Here is a 26,300-nt window from a genome sequence, read left to right as displayed (position 1 = left end):
GTACACTTTTTAAGATATTGTCAAATTAGGAATTTTTTACGTGGTTTGTTACCAAATTACACTTCTGCTTATCCACCTAATATGATAGATGTTCTCTTTCAGTTTAAACCATTTCAAAAAGGGCTATTAGCTATAATCTATAAACAGTTATTGAGTTTAGGTTAGATTATTAGAACACTCAGTCCTCTTTTATTGTCATTTAGAAATGCATACATGCATTAAGAAATGATACAATGTTTCTCCGGAGTGATATCACAGAAAACAGGACAGACCAAAGACTAACATTGACAAAACCACATAATTATACTATATAGTTACAGCAGTGCAAAGCAATACCATATTTTGATGAAGAACAGTCCATAAGCACAGTAAAAAAAAAGTCTCAAAGTCCCCGAGTCCCCGATAGCGGCGGCAAAAGGGAGAAACTCCCTGCCATAAACCTCCAGGCACCGTCAACTTGCCGATACCTTGGAAGCAGCTGACCCTAAGTCCATCTGTCCGAAAACTCCGAGCTTCCGAGCAGCCTCTCCGATACAACCTCCCGAGCGCCATCCTCTGCCGAGCACCTTCGACCTCTCCCCCGGCCGCTGAAACACACAAAGCCGAGGATTTCAAGGCCTACAGCTCCAGAGATTCCGGTTACCATACAGTAGCAGCGGTAGCAAAGCAGACATTTCAGAAGTTTTCCAGATGTTCCGCTGTGCACTCACGTCTGTCTCCATCAAATCAGGATTGTGCACGGTCCCCTACTTGACAGATAACAGATATCATCACCGGAGAGGCCGCGCGCGCTGTCATCGCACCACCATCTTCTCCCAATCTAACGATATCTAACGATAAAATTAAACGCGCTTGGGAATTGGAACTTCAAGAATCATTTTCAGATAATCAACGGAGTAAAATTTTTCATTTGGTTAACAACTCATCTATCTGTGCCCGTCATTCCTTGATACAGTTCAAGGTAGGGCATCGGGCCTATACGTCAAAGGATAAACTAGCGTGTATTTTCTCAATATTAATCCTATTTGTGACAGATGTAATACTGAGCTGGCCACTTTAACTCATATGTATAGGTCTTGTATAAAGCTAGATAACTTTTGGAGAGATGTTTTTAAAACACTAACAAGAGTTTTGGATTTGGATCTCCAACCTCACTTGTTTACAGCAATTTTTGGGATTATCCAATCAGAAGCAGGACATATTCCTGTTTCTGCTCAACATATGATAGTCTTTTCGACCTTACTGGCTAGGAGAGCCATTTTATTGAAGTGGAAGGATTCTAATCCACCTACGGTCTTTTACTGGCTCTCCTCCATTATGTCCTGTTTAAATTTAGAGAAAATAAGAAGTTGGACATTTGATACATCCTTCAAATTTGAAAAAATATGGCGACCTTTTATCCAATATTTTCACTTAATTTGATTTATTACTCTTTTAAGTTTTTTTTTCGAGGATTTCGATTTGATCAGAAAGTTTTTCTCTTTTTTTTTGGTTGTATCCTCAAAATGGACTGCCCAGTCCCTTGTTTTGTTTTGTTTGTACTTTTTTTTTAATAGTGTAGTGGTTTTTTTCCCCCTCTATTTAAAACCTAATTTTTTTTCCTTTCTCCTTTTAACTGGTAAGAGGAGAATTGTTATTTTCTTTTTTTAATCATATATTTTATACTAGTTTAACAATATCTATGATTTTGATTTGGTTACTGATATATGTATTTGAACTAGTTCTCCTCTTGATTGTATTTGATTGTATCTATGTTTTTTTTAAATCAATAAGAAGATTAATAAAGAAAGAATCAATCTTAAATCTTGAGTAAAGGACTATGCCACATAGAATTAAAACTACTCAGCATATACGAGGTGTGATTGATAAGTTCGTGGCCTGAGGTAGAAGGAGTCAATTTTAGAAAACCTAGCACATTTATTTTTCACCATAGTCCCCTCCTACATTTACACACTAAACACTTCTACGTTAACTCGACGTGGTAACCTACGCAAGTGACCTACGCGGGTTGTGAGCATTTATACTTGTGCGTTGGTGTGTCTGCGCCGCTCTGCAATTCGCGCACATCACGCATGCGCACTCACCTGCCTGCACAAGGCTTCATGGTCATGGTAGTCTTTCTCAGGGTAAACAAGAAGCTAGCGTCTTTCTTCATAAAAGTGAAATGTGTCCTCCATAATTTCGGAGGTCTGTAAAGCTTTATGGAAATCATTGCAGCCAGAGTTCCTTCCCTGCCCTTCAGTCGCCCAATGGGAAGCTATTGCAGCGTAGGATGAAATGCGATGCTACCAAGTGGACCAATCACAGTTGTTGCGTTCTGCATTGCCACAACACGTAGTTACATTTTGGGAGAGGCGCATGTCAGGCTATGGCGTAGGGATCCGCGTAGGCTCTGCGTAGGGTTTGCTGCGATGCCGTATCCATGGCATCCAGTTGAAACAGAAGTATAAATCAGGCTTTAGTCCAGTGGTCTTGGAGCATACGGATCTTCGACCTCCAGAAAGTGTCCACGGCAGGGGTGATTGATAAGTTCGTGGCCTAAGGTAGAAGGAGATGAGTTATACAGCTCTTGTTACATGCACTTGCAGTTCAACTCTTTGTGTGATTATGCAGGAAGTTTGAAGATAATAACTCATCTCCTTCTACCTTAGGCTACGAACTTATCAATCACCCCCGCCGTGGACACTTTCCCCCGGGATCAATAAAGTATGACTATGACTAATGCAATCAAATTTAATGAGCAATTTTCAGTTGCTTTCATTAGCACTATGCTCTTTACATTAAGAGTAAAATTATGTGGTATCATTTTAAACATCTATTTGCGGTAACTTTCCACAAGTGACTAGTTCAATGAACATTGACTTACTTTTCATTGCTCCTACATTCAGAATCTGGTGTAAATGATGTGATCTTTAAGCCAAAACGTTTCTCCAGTTCAGGGCCTGATGCACGGTTTTGACCAAAATGTCAGCAGTTGCTGTTCTCCCACAAATGCTGTTTGATCTGTTGATTTCTTCCGCAAGTCACTTCTTGATTATAACATGTTTGTGGAAAGTGATCAATTCAATGCTCTGTTTCAAAGCAACACAGATAAAACGCTGGAGGAACTTTGTGTGTCAGGCAGCATCTATGGGCTCCAAACAGTCCTTCCAGGTGAGGCAACACTTCACCTGTGAATCTGCTGATGTTGTCTACTGTGTCCGGTGTTCCGATGTAGCCTCCTCTACACTGGTGAGATCCATCATAAATTGGGGGACCACTTTGTCGAGCACTTCCACTCCATCCGCCAAAAGCAGAACCTCCCAGCAGCCAATCATTTTAATTCCCATTCCCATTCCTGTTCCGATATGTTGATCTATAGCCTCCTCTTGTGCCAAGAGGAGGCCACCCTCAGGGTGGAGGAACAACACCTTATATTCTGTCTGGGTAGCCTCCAACCTGATGACATGAATATCGATCTCTCCTTCCGGTGAACAAATTTACCCCCCCCGCCCCGCTATTCCCCACTCTGATCTTTCACTTCTTCTCACCTACCTGGGCCCCCTCCTCTTTCCCTTTCTCCTATGGTCCACTCTCCTCTCCAGTCAGATTCTTTCTTCTCCATCCCTTGACCTTTCCCACCAACCTGGCTACACCTATCACCTTGCAGCGAGCCTGGTTCCCCTCTTCCCAACTTTCCACAGATGCTGCCTGACCTGCTGAATTCCCCCAGCATTTTGTGCGTGTTGCTCAAGATTTCCAGCATCGGCAGATTTTCTCTTGTTTATAACTGACTAGCTGTTTCCCTCTTTAGAGTTGCTTCCTAACTTGCTAAGTATTTCCATCATTAATTTTCCATTTAATGTTTGTTGATTTTTAGAACCATGTTTCGAGACACAACCAAGAAAATTGTGGAGGAGATGGACCCTGGTGGCAAGACATTGATCCCTGTGGAAAGCCCATTTTTTTCCGATCACTTCAAGCCTCTTTATTTCCTCAGCAAGCCGAAGAAACCCTTCTTTCCCGGGAGAGACAAATATAAGTCCAAATTAATCACACTGACTGATATATTGAAAGATGGCCAAGATTTAGATTTTGGTAATATCTGCCATTTTTAAAATAATTTCTGAGAATTCAAATCTACATTGTAATCTTAAGTGGTTACAAATGTGCAGTAATGTTGTAAAAAGGAGATGTTTGCTCAGTGGCAATTACCCAGAATAACAGCCATTTCCTTGTCACACTGTGACAACAGAAGAATTTCAATACAAGTAATTAAATTTAGTCAGAATAAAAAGCTGCAATCAGTACAAATGTACGAGAAACTTCAGTTTGTTATAAAAGCCCACATGTGAAAATTGTGAAAGCCAATGTCTTCAATTTTAGAAAATAGAGAGAGAGTAAAACAAAGAGAAAGTGCAAGTGAATGTATTAACAACCTGACCTTCCAGTTCAAAATGAAAGGGCTTAGTCACCACTGAAAACACAGTAGATCCTGCAGATGCTGGAAATCCAGAGCAAAACACACAAGATGCTGGGGGAACACAATGTGGCATCTATTCGGGGAATAAACAGTTGATGTTTCAGGCCGAGCCCCTTCATTTTTCGCTGGAAAGGAAGGGAGGAAGAAGTCAGAATAAGGTGGAGAGGAAAGAGTACAAGCTATCAGGTGATAACTGAGGCCAGGCACGTGGGAAGGCCAGTGGGTGACAGGGTGGGGATAAAGTAAGATGCTGGGTGGGGATAGGTGGAAGAAGTAAAGGGCTGAGGAAGAAGACAGTGGACAGTAGACCATGGAAGAAAGGGAAGGAGGAGTAAAACTAGAGGGAAGTGATGGGCAGTTAAAGAAAGCTTCTCACCGAATTGTAGAAGGCACTGTGGCTTTAGTCTTGTCCGCTGTGACACACTTTACAGTGTAGACCATCCGTAAGGAACTGTGAGAATCAGGAACTCTGTTATCTTCGTGAAGGTTGGCCAGTCAATTATGGTGAAGAGTTCTCCAGCAAAAGACAATGAATTACAATGTAAAAATCAATTATTTTTAACAACATTTTACTGAAAGTAAAGATTTATGCACACAAATGGGATTAAAGTTGAGCAGTTTTTGAGGTTATGTTACGAGGAGATGGGCCTACAGATGTATTTTAATATTTTATACCATAAATTATCCAAGGACGGAGGTTTGTGAAGATTAAAACAATGCACTCTTCGGAAGTCTCCATTATCACTGACAGCAAATTCCTGGTGGTTAACGGACATTGTTATTAGTTTATCGTTAATAAACACTAGTTTGTTCTCTGATGTTACAACAGTAAATAACCTGTAAAAGCTAATAATGGATTTATTTTCTTTCTCTAGGATTGACCAGCTCGAGCCTTGCCAGTTACCTTGGGAAGCAGAGCAGCTCAGTCAGCGGGGAGGCCGATGTGAAAGTCTGTAATACTGAGCCAGGAATAGGAGTGTCAGGAAATACTTCGGATTCCATATCTGTCATGGAAATGAGAAAACGAAAAATAGATATAAGTAAATTACTGGATGTTATTGGAAGCAGGTAATCATACCTCACCAGGTTAGGCTAATAAGCCAAGGTACACATTGTGACTACTTTATTAGATACACCGGTATACCTATTTGATAATGCAAATATCTAAACAGCCAATCATGTGGCAGCAACTGAACGCATAAAAGCATGCAGGGGTTCAGTCGTTGTTCAGAATGGGGAAGAAATGTGATCTAAATGACTTTGACCATGGAGTGATTATTGGTGCCAGATGGGGTGGATTGAGTACATCAGAAACTGCTGATCTCATGGGATTTTCACGCACAACAGTCTCTAGAGTTTACAGAGAATGGTGTAAAAAGAACATCCAATGAGTGGCAGTTCTATGGGCTTTAACACCATGTTAAAGAGAGGTCAGAGGAGAATGGTCAGATTGGTTCAAACTGACAGGAAGGTAAGAGTAACACACGTTACAACAGTTGTGTGGAGAGGAGCATCTCTGGATGCACAACATGTCATACATTGAAGGGGATGGGCTACAGCAGCAGAAGGCCACAGATATGCACGCAGTGGCCACTTTATTAGGTATAGGAGTTACCCAATAAAGTGGCCACTGACTGTAAGCTGACAAAGTGTATTTTTCACTGTGGTCTGGAGTTAGCCGGCTTGTTCTACTTCGCTTGGTATTACAGTGTGAAAACCAATGGCATATCCTTTCAGACTCAACTCTGCTTTAAAAAAATTATCAAACTTTTAACCTATGTTGAAGTTGTATAAGATGATGGCGAGGCGTAATTTGGAGCATTATGTGCACTTCTGGTCACCTGCCTACAGGAACGATATTTATAGGATTGAAAGAATGCAGAAAAAAATTACAAGGATATTGCCAGGACTTGAAGACCTGCATTATAGAGAAATGTTGAATTGGCTAGGACTTTATTCCCTGAAGCCTAGAATATGAGAGGAGATTTGATTGCGTATATAAAATTATGAGTGGTATAGATAGGGTAAGTGCAAGCAGAGTGAGACTAGAACTAGAGGTCATGGTTAAGGGTGAAAGGTGAAATGTTTAAGGGGAATATGAGGGGGACTTCTTCACTCAGAGTGTGGAACGAGCTGCCAACGAAAGTGGTGCATTAGGGTTCAATTTCAACATTTAAGGAAAGTTTGGATAGGTACATGAATGAGAGGGTTATGGAGGCCTATGGTCCCGGTGCAGCTCAATGGAACTAAGTAAAATAATAGTTCAGTATGGACTAGAAGGGCTGAAGGGCCTGCTTCCGTGCTGCAGTGCTCTATGACAGTACTGGATTATGTATTTTAATAAATTTTCAATGTTTCCAAATATAAGAAACACTTGACAATTGGCTGAGGCAAAATATCTGACCAACTGGCTGTACACGTAATTTTCAAAAATTTGCCAGGCGAGACTTGCTTCAGCCTCTTGTATGTGATATGGGATTGATAACCACACGGTCCCGCATCACACAGGGTCTTGCATGTAGCATCAATCACAGTGATCAACTGCAGGTCAGTGCGGATTTAGTGTGTGGGTCAATGGAGAATGCAATAGGCTTGCCAATGGTACACTTTTATTTCCAACAAAACTATATCAGCAGTAGATTAAAATACACTGGATTATTGCACAGAGTAATTCCTATTATTGTTTTTGATAAAAACTCTGATGGAGATGGAGTTGGAGATTCCTTTAACGGAGAACGCTAGCGTGTGACTTTGTTTAACATTGGGAGGCTGATGCACAGATAGCCATCACACAGTCCTTGACAGATCGGGGTCAGGGTCCAGTGACTGGGCATCCTTCACTGCTGTAGCCTTCCTCCAGCTTCACTGGCATTGTGATGTGTCACCATTTCCCGCCAGCTCCACCGCTGAGGTCTTGGTTGGATCACTCTTTGTCTGGAACCCCCCCCCCCCACTGCCCCTGACCTTACCGACGTGGGTGACCCTAGCAGGAGTTAAGCACCAAATGACCTAACTCCAGACAGCATCATTCTTGAGATTTCAGGAACTTACACGTCTCTGCACCAAACAGGTGGTGAACCTTGGAGAAGGAAAACAAACTCTGAAAAGATTCATGAGTAAGGTGAAAGGTAGTTTGAATAAACTGTTGTCTAATTTCACCATCACCTCCTCCTTCCTCAGTCAGTCTTTTATAAATAATAAGTACCATTTTTGTTTGTTTTATCTCTTCAGGAAGGTGAACAGAGAACACAGCTTTGTGAAGCAAAATGTGTCGGATGATGTTTATATAGTGTCAGAAGTGATAGAGACGGAAAAGACATGTACTGTAAATGGGACAGCTCATATAGCATCAGGACTAAGTGCATTTTTTCATATTCTGAAGGTGAGTAAAACTTATTCATTTCATAATCCTTAAAATTTCATTATCATTATCCTTGTTTTTATATTTATAATTATTGTTTTTATATCAGATTTTTATCCTTATTGTGTTTTTTTATGCGGCATCTGATCTGGAATAACAATCATTTCATTCTCCTTTACACCTGTGTACTGAAGAAACATCTTGGATCTTGAAACACTGAAACAGTGATAAAGATCCAAGTCAGCCAATAGATCCTTAGAAACCTGGACACAAGAGATTCTGCAGATGCTGGAAAACCTGAGCAACCGATACATAAAGAAATAGGGAAATCCAGCGACTTGTGTGTGTGCTCAAGAATTCACACACAAAATCAAAGAACTCAGCAGGTCAGGTGGCATCAATGAAGAAGAATAAATAGTCGATGTTTTGGGTCGTGACCCGAATCCTGATGAAGGGTCTCAGCCTGAAGCATTGACTCTTTATTCCTCTCCATAGACATTGCCTGACCTGCTAAGTTCCACCAGCGTTTGGTGTGTGTTAGTTTGGGTTTCCAGCACCTACAGAATCTCATATGTTTACTGGCATGGGTTACTGACCCCTTAAAACTAGTCGCTTCGGGCAGATGGGGCTCGTCAGCTGTAGTTGGCAACTCATCTAGGAGAAGGAAAGCTCTGATCTCAAACCTCCACTGTCTTGCGGCTGTACCCACTCATGGGGAAGGCTTCGGGAGTAAACTCCAAGGAAAAGTCTGGAGCTGAAGTCCCTGAGGCAGCCCTACATTGAGATCAACACTGACTGGCAATTCCTGCACTGACAATGGTGCCAAACTGTAAGTCTCTGCTGTTCCTTTGCATTCGTCAACTGTGTGGAGACGGGGAACCTGCTGCATGGCAACAGCTTGCTCACCAGGTTGTACTGCCCTGGCTTGTGTATCATGTAGCCGGCTAGGACGCTACATCCTTGGTTGATCCCAACCCATGGAGGGCATTAAAAGAAAACGAATTTCAGCATTTTGTGTGTGTTGCTCGGAAGCTGGGATTGTCTTTTGCTGGCATTTTCATATTTCTCAGGATAAGTGTGGGTATGTTTGGGGCTCACGTGCAAATACGGCAATCCTGAGCTTACTGACTGAGGTACCCAGGTCATGTCCTGGCTATGCTCTGCATCGAGACCTCATGAGAACCTTGGAGCTCTCTGAGATATCTCAGCACTTATCCTTGGCGACATAGTATTCAATGCTGTCTCATAGTTGCGCAGATCCAGGTCATTTGACTTCTGAATCACTTAGTGGAAAAAGAACCAATCAGGATTTGATGGAACTATCTGAAAGAATAAGTTAAAAGGGTGCAGGGAAATCAGGAGAGGGATAAAGAGGCAAATGGGATTGCTCTCTTGGGAGCTGGCATTCACCCAGTGGAGCGAATGGCCTTTTTCTGTCCCTTTGTAAGGATGAGGTAATGTCTCTTTATTGTTTTCTAACCATTTGCAGTTAGGTTTGTCTGAGAAACAATTTAAAGATTTGATTCATTCAGAGTCTGTTGCATTGGCGATTGTTTATCGACTCTTTTTTTTGCTTTACCATCAAAACCTTTCTGAAGAAAGGTTATTGATACGCAACCATGACCTTGTTTCTCTCTCCACAGATGCTGCCTGACCCAATGTGCATTTCCAAGATTTCCCCGATCCAATTTTGCAGCTTCTCTCAGGCATTATATTTGTGAAACATGGTGTAACACTGTCTTTTTAATTTTCTCAAGTTCAAGTTCAAATTTATTGTCATCTGACTGAACACAGATAAAACCAAATGAAACATGGTGCACCTACAAAACGTATAACATACACAGCACATAAAACAAAATATTATGACAAATAAGTTAATAAATATAATTCATATAATGGAATACAGGTAAACAGCAAACACTCAACAGTGCAGGAAACAGTAAACAGCTCACTGTCCTAGTGACATGACCTTGGTGGTGGCAGAGTATTCAATGGTTTATTTTTTTCTCCTTTATCCCTGTGGTTTGTAGGGTCCATTTAAGTTTTGATTAAATTTGTCTTAATCACTCTGCATTACTGAAGTTAGGTTATAGTCCAGCTATGTAATTCCTGACTTCCCTGCAAAATTAACTTTTGTACGATTGACTTTCACAGTTAAATATTGTAGTCTTCTTTGTTGCCTTAGGTTAAAACTGGATTCAGTAAATATTCAGAGCAGAAGATAACTTTTCCAGCCGGAACAACAATTGCGTACAGGGTCTCTAAACTGAGGATTACTTCAGATGACACCATAGGTATGTAAAAGGATAATAATAGAAAGTGATTACTTGAATGTGAGTCTGATTGATAAACCGTTTAACTTTCTTCAATGATAACTTAGAACACGCCAACTGTCCAAATATGTGACACAATTTTTCTGGTTTTTTTTCAGAATTTGGTTGGCATTGTGAGTTGCGTTCTTGTAAGTTGTTTCACTTTCCTTATTGTGTCTTAGTTTGAAACTATCTCTACTCCAAACACACTGTCATGGCCCCAAGGAATCAAATGGGACTGTTGGAAAGACTGAGTGTTCTCTCCAAGTTCCTTGGCTTAAAGCACAGGGGTAATCCTTGCCCACTGTTACAATATACCTCAACATCTTCTTAAAATGTTAATATTAACACAAATTGTGAGAATGTTGCTACATTAATTGGCTCAAGAATTCAGCATGAAGAAACTTCTCTATATCATCACAAAGAATAGAGCTTTCACGACTCTTTATACAGAGGGGAAGTTTTCACTATTGCCTTCATTAAACACCAGCACTAGAAATAAGATTTTGCCATTCAGCCCCTTTTGATGAAGGAGTTTTGATAAAAGGGTCTTAGAGTGATAGAATCATAGAAACCGCCCCTTTGGCCTATCTGGTCCATGCCAAACTATGTATTAATCTGCCTGGTCACATCAACCTACACCCGGTCCAGAACCTTCTATTCTCCTCCCATTGATGTACTTATCCGAATTTCTCCGAAATGTTCAAATGGATCCCGCATCCGCCACTTGCGCTGGCAGCTCGTTCCACACTGTCACCACGCTCTGAGTGAAGACATTCCCCCTCGTGTTCCCCTTAATGTTTTCACCTTTCACCCTTAACCCATGACCTCTAGTTCCTGTCTCACCCAACCTCAATGGAAAAAGCCTACTTGCATTAAGAATTTGAGAACTAACAAGCCTGCTTGTCTGAGAAATGTTAACTCTGTTTTTGCTCCACAAACAGCTGTGGAGACTGTCATTGGGTATATTTAAAACGGAGGTGGATAGGTTCTTGATTGGAAAGGGCATCCAAGTTTATGGGAAGAAGGCAGGAAAATGGGGTTGAGAGTGTTAATAAATCAGCCTTGATTGAATGGCGGAAAAGACACAATGGGCTGAATGGCCTAATTTTTGAATGAATGAATGAATGAAATTTTTATTTCGGTCAGTACAAACATAACAAAAAACATCATTTTCAACAATAATTTCATAACAATGATTTCATAAGACAAAATTACAACAAAAACATAGATATTCTTTAAAAACAGACTGAAGGGGTGTAGGCTGAAACTCCAGTTTATTACGCCTACCCCTCTTACTTATACAACTACATATGTGGCATCAATCGTCACATCAAATCAAAACATTTCATAATCCTTTAACACAAAATCCAATTCCAAGTATCATTTATTTACAATACTCCCATTCATTTTAAATCGTGTATTTTATATTTGTTCATTAAATTATTTTTAAATAATTTTTTAAACTTGTTAAGTGTGAGGCATGTTTTTAAATTCTCACTACAACTGTTCCATAGATTCACCCCTCTGACTGAAATCCAATCATTTTTTACATTTGTTCTTTTCCTTTGTTTTTGAAATATATATGTTCCTCTCAAATCATGTTGACTTTCTCTCATTTTAAACAACCTAATTCTGGCCTAGTTCTGCTCCTATGTCTTATAGTCTCTTTGCACAGATGTTGCCTGACCTGCTGTGTGTTTCCAACAATTTCTGTTTCCATTCACCCCTCATATTCTCTCAAACATTAAATAAGATCATGTCTGATCTTTCATTCAGCATCACTTTCCTACAAAAGCTCCATATCCCGTGATTCCCCGGATAGCTAAAATCAATCAGTGTGTCTCATACTTTAGGTGGTCAACGTAGGGAATCAGGTTACTTAATCTAAAAAGACATCTTGGTGGAGGAATTGAAAGATACAGTTCAAGAATAGCATTATTTGTCACATGTACATCGAAGCATACAGTGAAATGTGTCATTTTGTATAAACTATAAGACCATAAGACACAGGAGCAGAATTAGGCCATTCAGCCCATCGAGTCTGCTCTGCCATTCCATCCATTTCCCTCTCAACCTTATTTTCCTGCCTTCTCCCTGTAACCTTTGAATCCCTCTCTCCCCCCACTTCACCATTCCCCATTCCCTTTTCCCTTTCTCTCACCTATCTCCTTGCTTGCCCATCGCCTCTCTCTGGTGCTCTCCACCCCCCCCCCCTTTTCTTTCTTCCATGGCCTTCTGTCCTCTGCTATCAGATTCCCCCTTCTCCAGCCCTGTGTCTCTCTCACCAATCAACTTCCCAGCTCTTTACATCCCCCCTCCCCCCTCCTGGGTTCACCTATCACCTCATGTTTCTCTCTCACCTCCCCCCACCTTTAACTCTACTCCTCATCTATTTTTTCTCCAGTCCTGTCAAAGGGTCTCGGCCTGAAACATTGACTGTGCTCTTTTCCGTAGATGCTGCCTGGCTTGCTGAGTTTCTCCAGCATTTTGTGTGTGTTGCTTGGATTTCCAGCAGCTGCAGACTTTCTCATGTTCATTCACTTTAAACATGCATTTATTAATGGGGTGTTTAAAATCACATTGGGCATAAATAGGATCTATGCACACAAGTTTAGGTGAGAGGGAAGAGGTTTAACAGGGTTCATGCAGGCAAATTTTTCATCCACAAGGCTGTTCCATACTGGAATAAGCTGCCAGAGGAAGTGGTTACGGCAGGTACATCAACAACGTTAAAAATTACACTTGGACAGGTACACAGTTAGGAGATGCTTAGAGAGATATGGGCCAAAGGAGGGCAGGTGGGACTTCCATCGATGGGAATCTTGGTCAGCATGGATCAGTTGGACCAAAGGGCCGGTTTCCATGCAGTATGACTCTAATGTATCTACATTTCACTCAGTGTCCGTCTTTCGCACTTTAAGTTTGGTGACACCTAAAACTTCTCACTGTGTCAGATTGATACCGCAGGGCTCCCATGGTTTGTGCATCCTGGAAAGCAGATTATTGGTTCTCCCAAAAATCTCCACGTGATCCTGTTCCCTTAATTTAGGAGAAATTTAGATTAGATGATTGGGGATAGGTCCTGCATATTGCAGCGGAGTGAAGCAGGGTGGTGCTAATTACAACTGGATGTTGTGTTTGTCTTACCTTTTAAAAGATTGGTATAGTTGGGGATAGTGCTGAAGATCGTCAGAAGATACAGTGGGATATAGATCAGTTGTAAATATGGGTGGAGAAATGGCAGATGGAGTTTAGTCCAGGCAAGTGTGAGGTTTTGCACTTTGGGAGATCAAAAATAAAAGGGAAGTAAGCAGTTAGTGGCAGGACCCTTAATAGCATTGATGTATAGTGGGATCTTTGGGGTCCAAGTCTTTAGCTCCCTGAGAATGGCCTCAAAAGTTGACAGAGTGTTAAAGGAGGCATATATCATGTTTGCCTTTATTAGTCAGGGATTGAGTTTAAAAGTCCGGAGGTTATTTTGCAGCTTTATAAAACCCTGGTATTGCTGCATCAATTTTGGTCACTCCATTATAGGAAGGATGTGGAGAGGGTTCAGAAGAGGTCTACAGGATTAGAGGGCATGGATAGGTTCAACAAACTTTAGTTGTTTTCACTGGAGTGGTAGGGGCAGAGAGGAGACTTGATAAATGTTTATAAAATTATGAGAGACACTGATAGTAGACAGCTGGTATCTTTTTCCCAGGGTTGAAATGTCAACTTTTAGAAGGCATTTATTTAAGATGAGAGGGGGAAAGTTCAAAGGAGATGTGTGGTGTAAGTTTTTGAAGTATTGCCTTTTGAAGATGTCCTGGATACAGGGGGTGCCAGTGCCCATGATGGAGCTGGCTGAGTTTGCAACCTCTACAGCTTTTCCTGATCCTGTGCAGTGGCCCCTCCATAGCAGACGGTGAGGCAACCAGTTCGAATGCTGTCCATGGTACATCTGTAGAAATTTGCTAGAGTCTTTCATGACCTATAAAATCTCCTCAAACTCCTAACGAAATATAGCTGCTGTCATTTCTTCTTTGTAATTACATCAATATTTTGGGCCCAAGATAGATCTTCACATATGTTGACACCCAGGAATTTGAAGCTGCTCACCCTTTCCACTTCTGATCCCTCAATGAGGACTGATGTGTGTTCCCTCAACTTCCCCTTCCTGAAGTCCACAAGGAATTCCTTGGTCTTACTGACAATTTCTTGTTGCGACACCACTCAACCAGCTAACCTGTCTTATTCCTGTATACCCCTCATCACCATCTGAAGTTCCGCCAACAATAGTTGTGTCATCGGCAAATTTATAGATGGCATTTCAGTTGTGCCTAGCCACAGAGCAAATGAAAGAGTCAGACACTGCTACCAAGTTTCAAAGGTATTGGGACAGGCAGCAACCTACCCACCATCAAGGATCTATATACAGAAAGGTACCAGAAAAAGTCCAGCATTATCATGAAGGATCCCATCCATGCCGCTCTTCGATTGTTTGCCTACTCCCATTAGGGAAGAGGCTACGTAGCATTCACACAAGGACAACCAGACTCAAAAATCATTACTGCCCCCAAGCTGTCAGGCTGATCAATAGCTCCAACCACTAACCCACAGCACCTCAGCCCCCAACACCACTACCACATCTACAACAGCCAATTTATCATTTCCTTTCTGAGTCACCTTATGTTCAGATACTCCTGCAACTAGCATCACATGAAGTTCATACAATCAGCTCATGTACGTATAGAAGAGAATCTCATGTATCTAGATCTACACTCAGCAGTTGTACATTGTGTTTTACAGGATTGATTTTATATTTTTATTTTCTGTGTTTTAATGCTTATTGTGGTTTTTTTTATGCTGCATCAGATCAGGAGTAACAATCATTTCATTTTCCTTTACACTCGTGTACTGAAGAATGACAATAAACAATCCTGAATCTTGAATTTTGAGAGATTCAGTCCTAATGTAGACAAGTAGAGTTAGTGTAGATAATCATTACAGTTGTCATACATGGGCTGAACCCAACGGGTTTGTTTCAGTGCTGTATGATTCTCTGATTGATGAAACATCTTAGAACATTATTTACCTTTCCTTTTGCTCTGAATATTAGATTTTGGATTAAATTACTAGCAAAAAATAAAGTGCTTAAAATTGTATTAAAGATTCTGCCTTTTCCATCTCAGGTGCAGTGTCAGTTACAGATGAGAAATTCACAATTGCTTCTTCGGTAGATGGGCTGACAAAGTTGTCTGCAGAGCAGAGGCTGTCGCTCCTCAACATGGTCCTCGATATTCTTGGCAGCAGTGAAAATCTCCCAGTTCTTGATGCAATGGTTTGTACCAAGCACCTTCTCTCTACATTGCAAGGGATCTTGGCTTTGTGCATGGAAACTATGCAGGATGTGGTATTAAATCTTTACTGAATCTTTGCACTGTTGTTTGACGTTAAAACCAATACCAAAAGCTCTTAAGACACTACAGATCCTCAAGTGTGAGTGAGGCCACACTTAAAGACTATTTCTCAAAGCATTTTTATACCTATCAAGAATTAGGATCAACTTTATTCACCATACACATTTACATGTATTAGGAATTTGCTGTGGTGTGTTGGTCAAAGTGCGACATGCAACACAAAACAGCAATATTTGACAATTGTAAAAAATAAAGATAAATAATTATATACCAAATAAAGTTATAAGTATAGATATGGAATAAAATGTCCATAAATGTGCGTAAAATGTGCATATATTTACAATGTAAACAGCATTATAAAAAGAGATTTGAAGTGTTTACTGTGCACTGATGCGGTGGGGGGGGGGCGGGGGTTGGTATTTAGAATGGTTGATCAGATTAACTGCCAGGGGAAAGAAACTTTGGGATGGAGTGAAGTTCTGGTTTCAATAGTCCTAAGATTGTTATTTCTAAAATAGCGCCCAAGGTGGCAGCCACGGTGTTTTGGCATCTCATCTCAAACAAGAAGTTGCATGAAATTTATCCTGGGTAGGACTGCAGCACTATTGTCCTAGCTCTGCATTATGCTAGGCTTTCAAAACCTTGGAATTCATTGCAATACTAGATAATTTTCTAGGGAACATTATTGAATGGTTCTTAAAAATATAAGGAGTGGAGAAATAGGAGTAAAGCAAAGCATGGGGAAGGCTGCAGGGGTAAATCCAGAGCTGGCAGTCCTATGTTGAGCTCCACATTGACTCGTAACTCCTATGACTGTGCTGGTGTCAAACTGTATTGGTCTCTTCGACTCATAAGGGAGAATGAGGCAGTCATAGATGAGAGCTACAGGGAGGTAGTCACACCTAGGCTGTCGGAAGCAGGTCGTTGGGTGACAGTCAGAGGGGGGAAAGCGAAGGTGAGCAGACAGGTAGTGCAGAGCACCCCTGTAATCATTCCCCTGAATAATAAGTTTACCGTCCTGGATACTGTTGGCGGGGATGACCAACCAGGTGTGAGCCACGGTGGCAGGGCCTCCGGCACTGAGTCTGACCCTGTGGTGCAGAAGGGTGGGACAGAGAAGAGGAGAGCTGTCGTCATTGGAAACTCTATAGGCAGGGGAGCAGACAGGAGATTTTGTGGACGCGAGAAGGACACCCGCATGGTTTGTTGTCCCCCGGGTGCCAGGGTCCGGGATGTCTCTGACCGGGTGCACAACATCCTGGTACGAGAGGGAAAGCAACCAGAAGTCGTGATACATGTTGGGACCAACGACATAGGTAGGAAGAGGGATGAGGTCCTGAAGTGTGAGTTTCGGGAATTAGGCAGAAGGCTGAAGAACAGGACCTCAAGGGTGATGTTCTCAGGATTGCTGCCAGTGCTACGTGACAGAGATGGTAAGGATTGGAGGAGATGGCAGTTGAATGTGTGGCTGAGGTGTTGGTGCAGGGAACAGGGTGTTAGATTTTTAGATCATTGGGATCTCTTCAGGGGAAGGTGGGACCTGTACAGATTGGATGGGTTGCACCGGAACTCGAGGGGGAGCAATATCCTTGCAGATAGGTTTGCTAGCATGGTTCGGGAGGGTTTAAACTAATTTGCAAGGGGAATGGGACCCGGAGCGATAGAGCAGTGAAAGAAGTGCATGGAGTAAAGCCAGATCTAACATACAGAGAGGGTTTCAGAGGGTTTCAAGAGAAGCAGAATAAATGGTGTAAAGACAGTAAGGTAGAAGGGCTGAAATGTGTGTACCTCAATGCAAGAAGCATCAAGAACAAAGGTGATGAACTGAGAGCTTGGATACATACATGGAATTATGATGTAGTGGCCATTACAGAGACTTGGCTGGCACCAGGGCAGGAATGGATTCTCAATATTCCTGGATTTCAGTGCTTTAAAAGGGATAGAGAGGACGGAAAAAGGGGAGGAGGGGTGGCATTACTGGTCAGGGATACTATTACAGCTACAGAAAGGGTGGGAAATGTAGCAGGATCCGCTTTTGAGTCAATATGGGTGGAAGTCAGGAACAGGAAGGGAGCAGTTACTCTACTGGGGATATTCTATAGGCCCCCTGGTAGCAGCAGAGATACAGAGGAGCAGATTGGGAGGCAGATTTTGGAAAGGTGCAAAAATAACAGGGTTGTTATCATGGGTGACTTTAACTTCTCTGATATTGATTGGCACCTGATTAGTTCCAAAGGTTTAGATGGAGCAGAGTTTGTTAAGTGTGTCCAGGACGGATTCCTGTCACAGTATGTGGACAGGCCGACCAGGGGGAATACCATACTAGATCTAGTACTAGGTAATGAACCAGGTCAGGTCTCAGATCTCTCAGTGGGTGAGCATCTGGGGGACAGTGACCACCACTCCCTGGCCTTTATAATTATCATGGAAAAGGATAGAATCAAAGAGGACAGGAAAATTTTTAATTGGGGAAAGGCAAATTATGAGGCTATAAGGCTAGAACTTGCGGGTGTGAATTGGGATGATGTTTTTGCAGGGAAATGTACTATGGACATGTGGTCGATGTTTAGAGATCTCTTGTGGGATGTTAGGGATAAATTTGTCCCGGTGAGGAAGATAAAGAATGGTAGGGTGAAGGAACCATGGGTGACAAGTGAGGTGGAAAATCTAGTCAGGAGGAAGAAGGCAGCATACATGAGGTTTAGGAAGCAAGGATCAGATGGGTCTATTGAAGAATATAGGGAAGAAAGAAAGGAGCTTAAGAAGGGGCTGAGAAGAGCAAGAAGGGGGCATGAGAAGGCCTTGGCGAGTAAGGTAAAGGAAAACCCCAAGGCATTCTTCAATTATGTGAAGAACAAAAGGATGACAGGAGTGAAGGTAGGACCGATTAGGGATAAAGGTGGGAAGATGTACCTGGAGGCTGTGGAAGTGAGCGAGGTTCTCAATGAATACTTCTCTTCAGTATTCACCAATGAGAGGGAACTTGATGATGGTGAGGACAATATGAGTGAGGTTGATGTTCTGGAGCACGCTGATATTAAGGGAGAGGAGGTGTTGGAGTTATTAAAATACATTCGGACAGATAAGTCCTCGGGGCCTGATGGAATATTCCCCAGACTGCTCCACGAGGAGAGAGAAGAGATTGCTGAGCCTCTGGCTAGGATCTTTATGTCCTCGTTGTCCACGGGAATGGTACCGGAAGATTGGAGGGAGGCGAATGTTGTTCCCTTGTTCAAAAAAGGTAGTAGGGATAGTCCGGGTAATCATAGACCAGTGAGCCTTACGTCTGTGGTAGGAAAGCTGTTGGAAAAGATTCTTAGAGATAGGATCTTTAGGCATTTAGAGAATCATGGTCTGATCAGGGACAGTCAGCATGGCTTTGTGAAGGGCAGATCATGTCTAACAAGCATGATAGAGTTCTTTGAGGAGGTGACCAGGCATATAGATGAAGGTAGTGCAGTGGATGTGATCTATATGGATTTTAGTAAGGCATTTGACAAGGTTCCACACGGTAGGCTTATTCACAAAGATAGAAGGCATGGGATCCAGGGAAGTTTGGCCAGGTGGATTCAGAATTGGCTTGCCTGCAGAAGGCAGAGGGTGGTGGTGGAGGGAGTACATTCAGATTGGAGGATTGTGACTAGTGGTGTCCCACAAGGATCTGTTCTGGGACCTCTACTTTTCGTGATTTTTATTAACGACCTGGATGTGGGGGTAGGTGTGTGGGTTGGCAAGTTTGCAGACGACACAAAGGTTGGTGGTGTTGTGCATAGTGTAGAGGATTGTCGAAGATTGCAGAGAGACATTGATAGGATGCAGAAGTGGGCTGAGAAGTGGCAGATGGAGTTCAACCCGGAGAAGTGTGAGGTGGTACACTTTGGAAGGACAAACTCCAAGGCAGAGTACAAAGTAAATGGCAGGATACTTGGTAGTGTGGAGGAGCAGAGGGATCTCGGGGTACATTTCCACAAATCCCTGAAAGTTGCCTCACAGGTGGATAGGGTAGTTAAGAAAGCTTATGGGGTGTTAGCTTTCATAAGTCGAGGGATGGAGTTTAAGAGTCGCGATGTAATGATGCAGCTCTATAAAACTCTGGTTAGGCCACACTTGGAGTATTGTGTCCAGTTCTGGTCACCTCACTATAGGAAGGATATGGAAGCATTGGAAAGGGTGCAGAGGAGATTTACCAGGATGCTGCCTGGTTTAGAAAGTATGCATTATGATCAGAGATTAAGGGAGCTAGGGCTTTACTCTTTGGAGAGAAGGAGGATGAGAGGAGACATGATAGAGGTGTACAAGATAATAAGAGGAATAGATAGAGTGGATAGCCAGCGCCTCTTCCCCAGGGCACCACTGCTCAATACAAGAGGACATGGCTTTAAGGTAAGGGGTGGAAAGTTCAAGGGGGATATTAGCGGAAGGTTTTTTACTCAGAGAGTGGTTGGTGCGTGGAATGCACTGCCTGAGTCAGTGGTGGAGGCAGATACACTCGTGAAGTTTAAGAGACTACTAGACAGGTATATGGAGGAATTTAAGGTGGGGGCTTATATGGGAGGCAGGGTTTGAGGGTCGGCACAACATTGTGGGCCGAAGGGCCTGTACTGTGCTGTACTATTCTACGTTCTATGTTCTATGTTCTTCCATTCCTTTGCATTCATCAGGTGCATGGAGAGGGGGGCCTACTGCATGGGCAACAGCTTGCTCTCCCTATTGTACTCCAATAGACCATAAGACTATAAGACATAGAGCAAAATTGGGCCATTCGGCCCATCAAGTCTGCTCCCCCATTTCATCATGGCTGATTTATTGTCCCTCTCCATCTCATTCCCTGCCTTCTCCCAATAACCATGGGCACCCTTACTAATCAAGAATCTATCAACCTCCACTTTAAATATACCCAATGGTTTGGCCCCCACTGCCGTCTGTGGCAATGAATTCCATTAATACGGAATTCAAAGAATTCTTCTTCATTGCTTTGGAAATAATGTGGAATATGGAAGTAGCAAAATTGGTCAATAATATTCCTTCTAACCTTGTGAACTCAGTGACATTGGTCTTGAATAATCCTGCAATTCCAGCTGCCCCTTGGTGTCGAGAGACCCCAGGAGCACTGTGATGTACACTCAGTGGCCACTTTATTGGTGGTTGTCCATTGTGTCCGACAATGGAAGGAAACCTGTGCGGGAGAGTTTTTAAAGTGTAAAAGCCGTTGCACTTGGGCAGCTCCATTCTCTTGAACTCAGAAGTCCAGGTCCAGTGGGACGAACAAGCGTCATAAACTGTGGTCTTCCTTGGTTGCAGTGGATAACCATGACATGCCCTGTGCCCTGTCCTGCCCTTTGCTCCCCACTGAGCGTTGCAGGACTGCCTTCCTGGCCGTCGGATCTCACTGTAGATCTCATCTGTCCAGTCGACTGGAGCTGACTTTTGCAAACTCAGACAAGTGTGTCCCTATCTCACCAGGGTATGAGGTTACCAGCTACCCTCACCTGGTTTAGCCCATCTGTTGAAGCGGTGTACCGGGGTGTGGCCACTGTAGCATGCAAACAGCTACTTGGAACCATAGACAATAGGTGCAGGAGTAGGCCATTCGACCCTTCGAGCCAGCACCGCCATTCACTGTGATCATGGCTGATCATCCACAATCAGTACCCTGTTCCTGCCTTCTCCCCATATGTCTTCACTCTGCTATCTTTAAGAGCTCTACCTAACTCTTTCTTGAAAGCATCCAGAGAATTGGCCTCCACTGCCTTCTGAGGCAGAGCATTCCACAGATCCACAACTCTCTGGGTGAAAAAGTTTTTCCTCAACTCCGTTCTAAATGGTCTACCCCTTATTCTTAAACCGTGGCCTCTAGTTCTGAACTCCCCCAACATCGGGAACATGCTTCCTGCCTCTAGCGTGTCCAATCCCTTAATAATCTTATACGTTTCAATCAGATCCCCTCTCATCCTTCTAAGTTCCAGTGTATACAAACCCAGTTGCTCCAGTCTTTCAACATATGACAGTCTCGCCATCCTGGGAATTAACCTCGTGAACCCACGCTGCACTCCCTCAATAGCAAGAGTGTTCTTCCTCAAATTTGGAGACCAAAACTGCACACAATACTCCAGGTGTGGTCTCACCAAGGCCCTGTACAACTGCAGAAAGACGTCTTTGCTCCTATACTCAACTCCCCTTGTTATGAAGGAAACTTTGTCACATGGTGTGAGCAGAATTATCTGCAGCTTAATCTGAAAAAGACTAAGGAGCTGGTGGTAGACCTGAGGAGAGCTAAGGTACCGGTGACCCCTGTTTCCAACCAGGGGGTCAGTGTGGACATGGTGGAGGATTACAAATACCTGGGGATACGAATTGACAATAAACTGGACTGGTCAAAGAACACTGAGGCTGTCTACAAGAAGGGTCAGAGTCGTCTCTATTTCCTGAGGAGACCGAGGTCCTTTAACATCTGCAGGACGATGCTGAGGATGTTCTACGAGTCTGTGGTGGCCAGTGCTGTCATGTTTGCTGTTGTGTGCTGGGGCAGCAGGCTGAGGGTAGCAGACACCAACAGAATCAACAAACTCATTCGTAAGGCCAGTGATGTTGTAGGGATGGAACTGGACTCTCTCATGGTGGCGTCTGAAAAGAGGATGCTGTCTAAGTTGCATGCCATCTTGGTCAATGTTTCCCATCCACTACATAATGTACTGGTTGGGCGCAGGAGTACATTCAGCCAGAGACTCATCCCACCGAGATGCAACACAGAGCGTCATAGGAAGTCATTCCTGCCTGTGGTCATCAAACTTTACAACTCCTCCCCTGGAGAGTCAGACACCCTGTGCCGATAGGCTGGTCCTGGACTTATTTCATAATTTACTGGCATAATTTACATATTACTATTTAACTATTTATGGTTCTATTACTATTTATTATTTATGGTGCAACTGGAACAAAAACCAATTTCCCCCAGGATCAATAAAGTATGACTATGTCTATGACTACTATGAAGGCCAACATGCCATTAGCTTTCTTCACTGTCTGCTGTACCTGCAAACTTACTTCAGTGACTGATGAACAAGGACACTCAGATCTCAATGTACTTTCCCTTCTCCTAATCTGCCTTCCTGTTCTTGCCACCAAAGTGGATAACCTCACATTTATCCACATTAAACTGCATCTGCCCACTCACCCAACCTGTCCAATTCACCCTGCATTCTCATAACATCCTCCTCACATTTCACACTGCCATCCAGCTTTGTGTCATCTGCAAACTTGCTAAAGTTACTTTTAATCCCTTCATCTAAATCATTAATGTATATTGTAAATAGCTGAGGTCCCAGCACTGAGCCTTGCGGTACCCCACTAGTCACTGCCTGCCATTCTGAAAGGGACCCGTTCATCCCTACTCTCTGTTTCCTGTCTGCCAACCGATTTTCTTCCTCATTCTGATGTTTGGTCTGAACAACAACTGAACCTCTTGATAATTGAACCACTTTAATGCATTGAGTTGTGGCCACATGATTGGCTGATTAGATATTTGAATTAACAAGCAGATGTACCTAATAAAGTGGCCAGCAGATGCTGGACATCCAAGCAACATGCAAAATGCTGGAGCAACTCAGCAGGCCAGGCAGCATCTTTGGAAACATAAAATGCTGGAGAAACTATAGATGCTGCCTGGCCTGCTGAGTTCCTCTGGCATTTTGGGTGTGTTTCATCTTCTAAATCAATTTCAAAAGAAGGCCCCTAACATCAGCGGAGGTTTGCTCTTCCATCCACCTGGCCCGGTGTTATAGCAAGATTAAAGGAGGTAATTTTTGTTGTTTGTTTAAAGTTAAAGCCAAATTAATATCACAAAGACCCCTTGCTGTTAACAGCTCAGAAGAGGGAAAATGTTCCATTGCTCAGCACAAGGTCTGTGCGTAATAACTGTGTCACATTGTCTCACATACAAATGACAAGGCCAAATTAATATCACATAGACTTCTTGCTGTTAGCAGAGAGGAGGTGTATTAACAAGAACAGCTATGGTGAGAGTGGAATTCTTCACTGATGCAGAATGGGAATTTGTGTTCACTTTCAGCCACTGAACAGCTCAGAAGAATATACTAGATCCCTGCATTGTACACTCAGTGGCTACTTTATTAGATAGCTCCACTACCTAATACAACGGCCACTGAGCGTACGTTTCTGGTCATCTGCTGTTGTAGCCCATCCACTTCAAGGTTCGATGTGTTTTGTATGCAGAATCTCTGAGACACTCAAATTACCCTGTGTGACACCAACAATCATTCCACGGTCAAAGTCACTTAGATCACATTTCTTCCCCATTCTGATGTTTGGTCTGAACAACACCTTGACCATGTCTGCATGCTTTTATGCATTGAGTTGCTGTGACATGATTGGCTGATTAGATATTTTCATTGAGGTACAGATGTACCTAATAAAATGGCCACTGAGGGTAGATCAGAAAAGGGAAAATGTTCTACTGCTTAGCATGAATTCCATTTCTGTAATGAATAGAAGACTTGGAAATTATTCTGTTGTCCTGACCTTGTCACATGTTTGCAGCTTGACCAGATGCGTGAAGGGCTGCAACCTGATCTTCAAATGCTGGATGCGATGGAGGGAAGGAGCAGAGCCAGTGTGGAGAAGGTGCTGAATCTGTTGGGAATTAAGAAGGCTGATCCACCTGGACAGCCCCTCACCTTAACTCAGGATCAGAACAGTATCATCCAAGCAGTAAGCTTTCTCATCCAGTCACTCAGTGGTAAGTTTTGAGGTCAAGTTTAATCCCACTCAGCAAAAAGTATCAACCCTTGCCTTCAGCAGTCTCAGCACTGATCTGTGAAAGTCCCTCCTTCAACCTGTCCCCCTCACTACCTCACTGATCTCCCTCGAGGACTCTGAAGACAAGTGATGCCAGTGGAAGTGGTAGATGGGGGTTCAAATGTAACTTCTAAGATAAGTTTGCATAGGTAACTGAATGGGAGGGGTTTGAAGGTCTTTGACATGGTGCGGCACATGAGGCTGCTTAGCAGAATAAGAGCCCATGGTATTACAGGAAACATACTAGCATGGAGAGAAGATTGGCCAACTGGCAGGAGGCAATGAGTGAGAATCAAGGGGACCTTAATAGTGTAATCTGCTCCTATGTCTCATGGTCTTATGGAGGGATACAGTTCAGTTAGAGTTGGATTAAACTAGGCAGCAGATCAGGGCAGTATAGACAAGATAAGCTGAAGGGCCTGTTACTGTGTCTATATTCTCTGTGTCCTTTAACACTTCCATGAACATGTTCACTTGTCCCAATATTTCCTCATTGTCTAAATGTCAATACATTTTGACAGCAAACCTGTAAATTATCTTGGGGGATCTGTCACATTAAGGTGCTATGTAAATGCACCTGGTTGCACTGTGAAATAGCTGACGGTTGCCTCTGTATTGATTTGCACCATAACCAGAGGCCACATGGGTGTAACTGAGCTGTACAGGCTCATTGGCCTGGAAGGGCCTCTTACCCTGTGGTGTATCCAAAAAAATGCCAAAGTCAAGTTTATTGTCGCATGCATAAGTACAAACGTTTGTACAGGTGCAATGAAGAACTGACTTGCAGGAGTATCACGGGTACATAGTATCTGATATCTGATGCGAGGGAGTGCAGCATCGCAGAAACAATCATTCCGTATAGACTGGTAAAACAGTCGACACTTATTGGTGTTTGAATACATATCCCTAAATGGGGCCAATTCCTGATGAAGGGTCTTGGCCAGAAATGTCAATTATTTATTCCTGACCTGCTGAGTTCCTCCAACAATTTGTGTGTGTTGCTCTGGATTTCCAGCATCTGCAGAATCTCTTGTCTCTTTGAATCCCCTTGTCAAATGTTAGTAAGCCAGGGAAATGGACATAGCAGGGAAACTGGAAAATTGACTGAATAAATATGGGATGTCCATTCCAATTAAGGACAGATTACTGACTCCACTATTTCATTTGTCTTGTGGTGCAGTGGTGTTGTGTCACAGCATGATTATAGACCTAAACCTCTCAGTGTGCAATGTCAGAGAGGGATTTCCATATTGTACCAGGAGACCTCCACCTGACCTGGAGTGAATGGCAACATGATTCATTGCCAGAGCATAATAAACACTCTGTTGTTCAGACCCAGGACAAGATATCATCCGTTTGATGTGTTCATAGGATTAAGCAGACAGAGTCTGTACTCTGGAGTTTATGGAAATGGGAGGGCATCTCTTTGAAACAGAGAAAATTCTTCTGGGGCTTGGCCGGATCATTGTTTTCCCTGGCATGAGGGTCACAGTCTCCGGATAAAATATTAGTCATTCAGGACATATGAGAAGAAATGTCTTTGTCTGGATGGTTGTGAATCTTTGAATTTCAGTCCTTTTCCTGTTCCTGACCATTGACAGAAGACTGTGTATGTGTGTTTACCAATGGGATATACTGAGTAAGTGATTAAAAAGGAAATTGGATCCAGAGCTTTAATATTGGACACAGAAAGTAGAAATGTTAAGAGTGATTTTTGGTGTAAGGAATTCAAGGTAAATCTCTGTAAGTACCAGCTCAATTTTAATTCGAGAGTTGCCTCTGATGTTGGTCACTACACTTTAAGTGAAAGCCATTGTAGTGCAGAAAAGTGTTGGTAGAATGGCCTGAATTTGAGGAATTCTCCTTGAGAGGTGAGGGATAGCACATTGTAGGGCAGTCTGAATTGTAATTTTTTTTAAATTTAGAGGTACAACACAGTGACAGGC

At 42.7% G+C, this 26,300-nt stretch overlaps 2 protein-coding genes across 3 annotated transcripts in view; one reads left to right on the top strand and one right to left on the bottom strand.

The window, feature by feature from the left end:
• The window catches only part of med1 (mediator complex subunit 1), a 117,465-nt gene that overhangs the window by 72,170 nt on the left and 18,995 nt on the right, over nucleotides 1–26,300 (bottom strand). Inside the window, exons 2-4 of one of the 2 annotated variants that reach the window (XM_072249607.1) lie at nucleotides 5,367–5,466; nucleotides 4,839–4,976; nucleotides 2,085–2,538 (exon numbers count right to left, since the gene is read on the bottom strand). The gene's annotated coding sequence lies outside the window, so the exon portion shown is untranslated. The remainder of the gene's footprint in view (nucleotides 1–2,084; nucleotides 2,539–4,838; nucleotides 4,977–5,366; nucleotides 5,467–26,300) is intronic. The other variant, XM_072249608.1, reaches the window with a different exon arrangement.
• LOC140191503 (gasdermin-E-like) overlaps nucleotides 3,864–26,300 on the top strand; it is a 30,040-nt gene continuing 7,603 nt past the window's right edge. Inside the window, exons 1-7 of the mRNA XM_072248956.1 lie at nucleotides 3,864–4,077; nucleotides 5,338–5,530; nucleotides 7,694–7,844; nucleotides 10,009–10,117; nucleotides 10,255–10,284; nucleotides 15,313–15,461; nucleotides 24,097–24,295. Coding sequence (XP_072105057.1) covers nucleotides 3,864–4,077; nucleotides 5,338–5,530; nucleotides 7,694–7,844; nucleotides 10,009–10,117; nucleotides 10,255–10,284; nucleotides 15,313–15,461; nucleotides 24,097–24,295 — 1,045 coding nt within the window. The remainder of the gene's footprint in view (nucleotides 4,078–5,337; nucleotides 5,531–7,693; nucleotides 7,845–10,008; nucleotides 10,118–10,254; nucleotides 10,285–15,312; nucleotides 15,462–24,096; nucleotides 24,296–26,300) is intronic.

The sequence above is a fragment of the Mobula birostris genome, chromosome X, assembly GCF_030028105.1.
Source record: "Mobula birostris isolate sMobBir1 chromosome X, sMobBir1.hap1, whole genome shotgun sequence".
Lineage (NCBI taxonomy): Eukaryota > Metazoa > Chordata > Chondrichthyes > Myliobatiformes > Myliobatidae > Mobula > Mobula birostris.
This window is presented reverse-complemented; position numbering and strand designations above follow the sequence as displayed.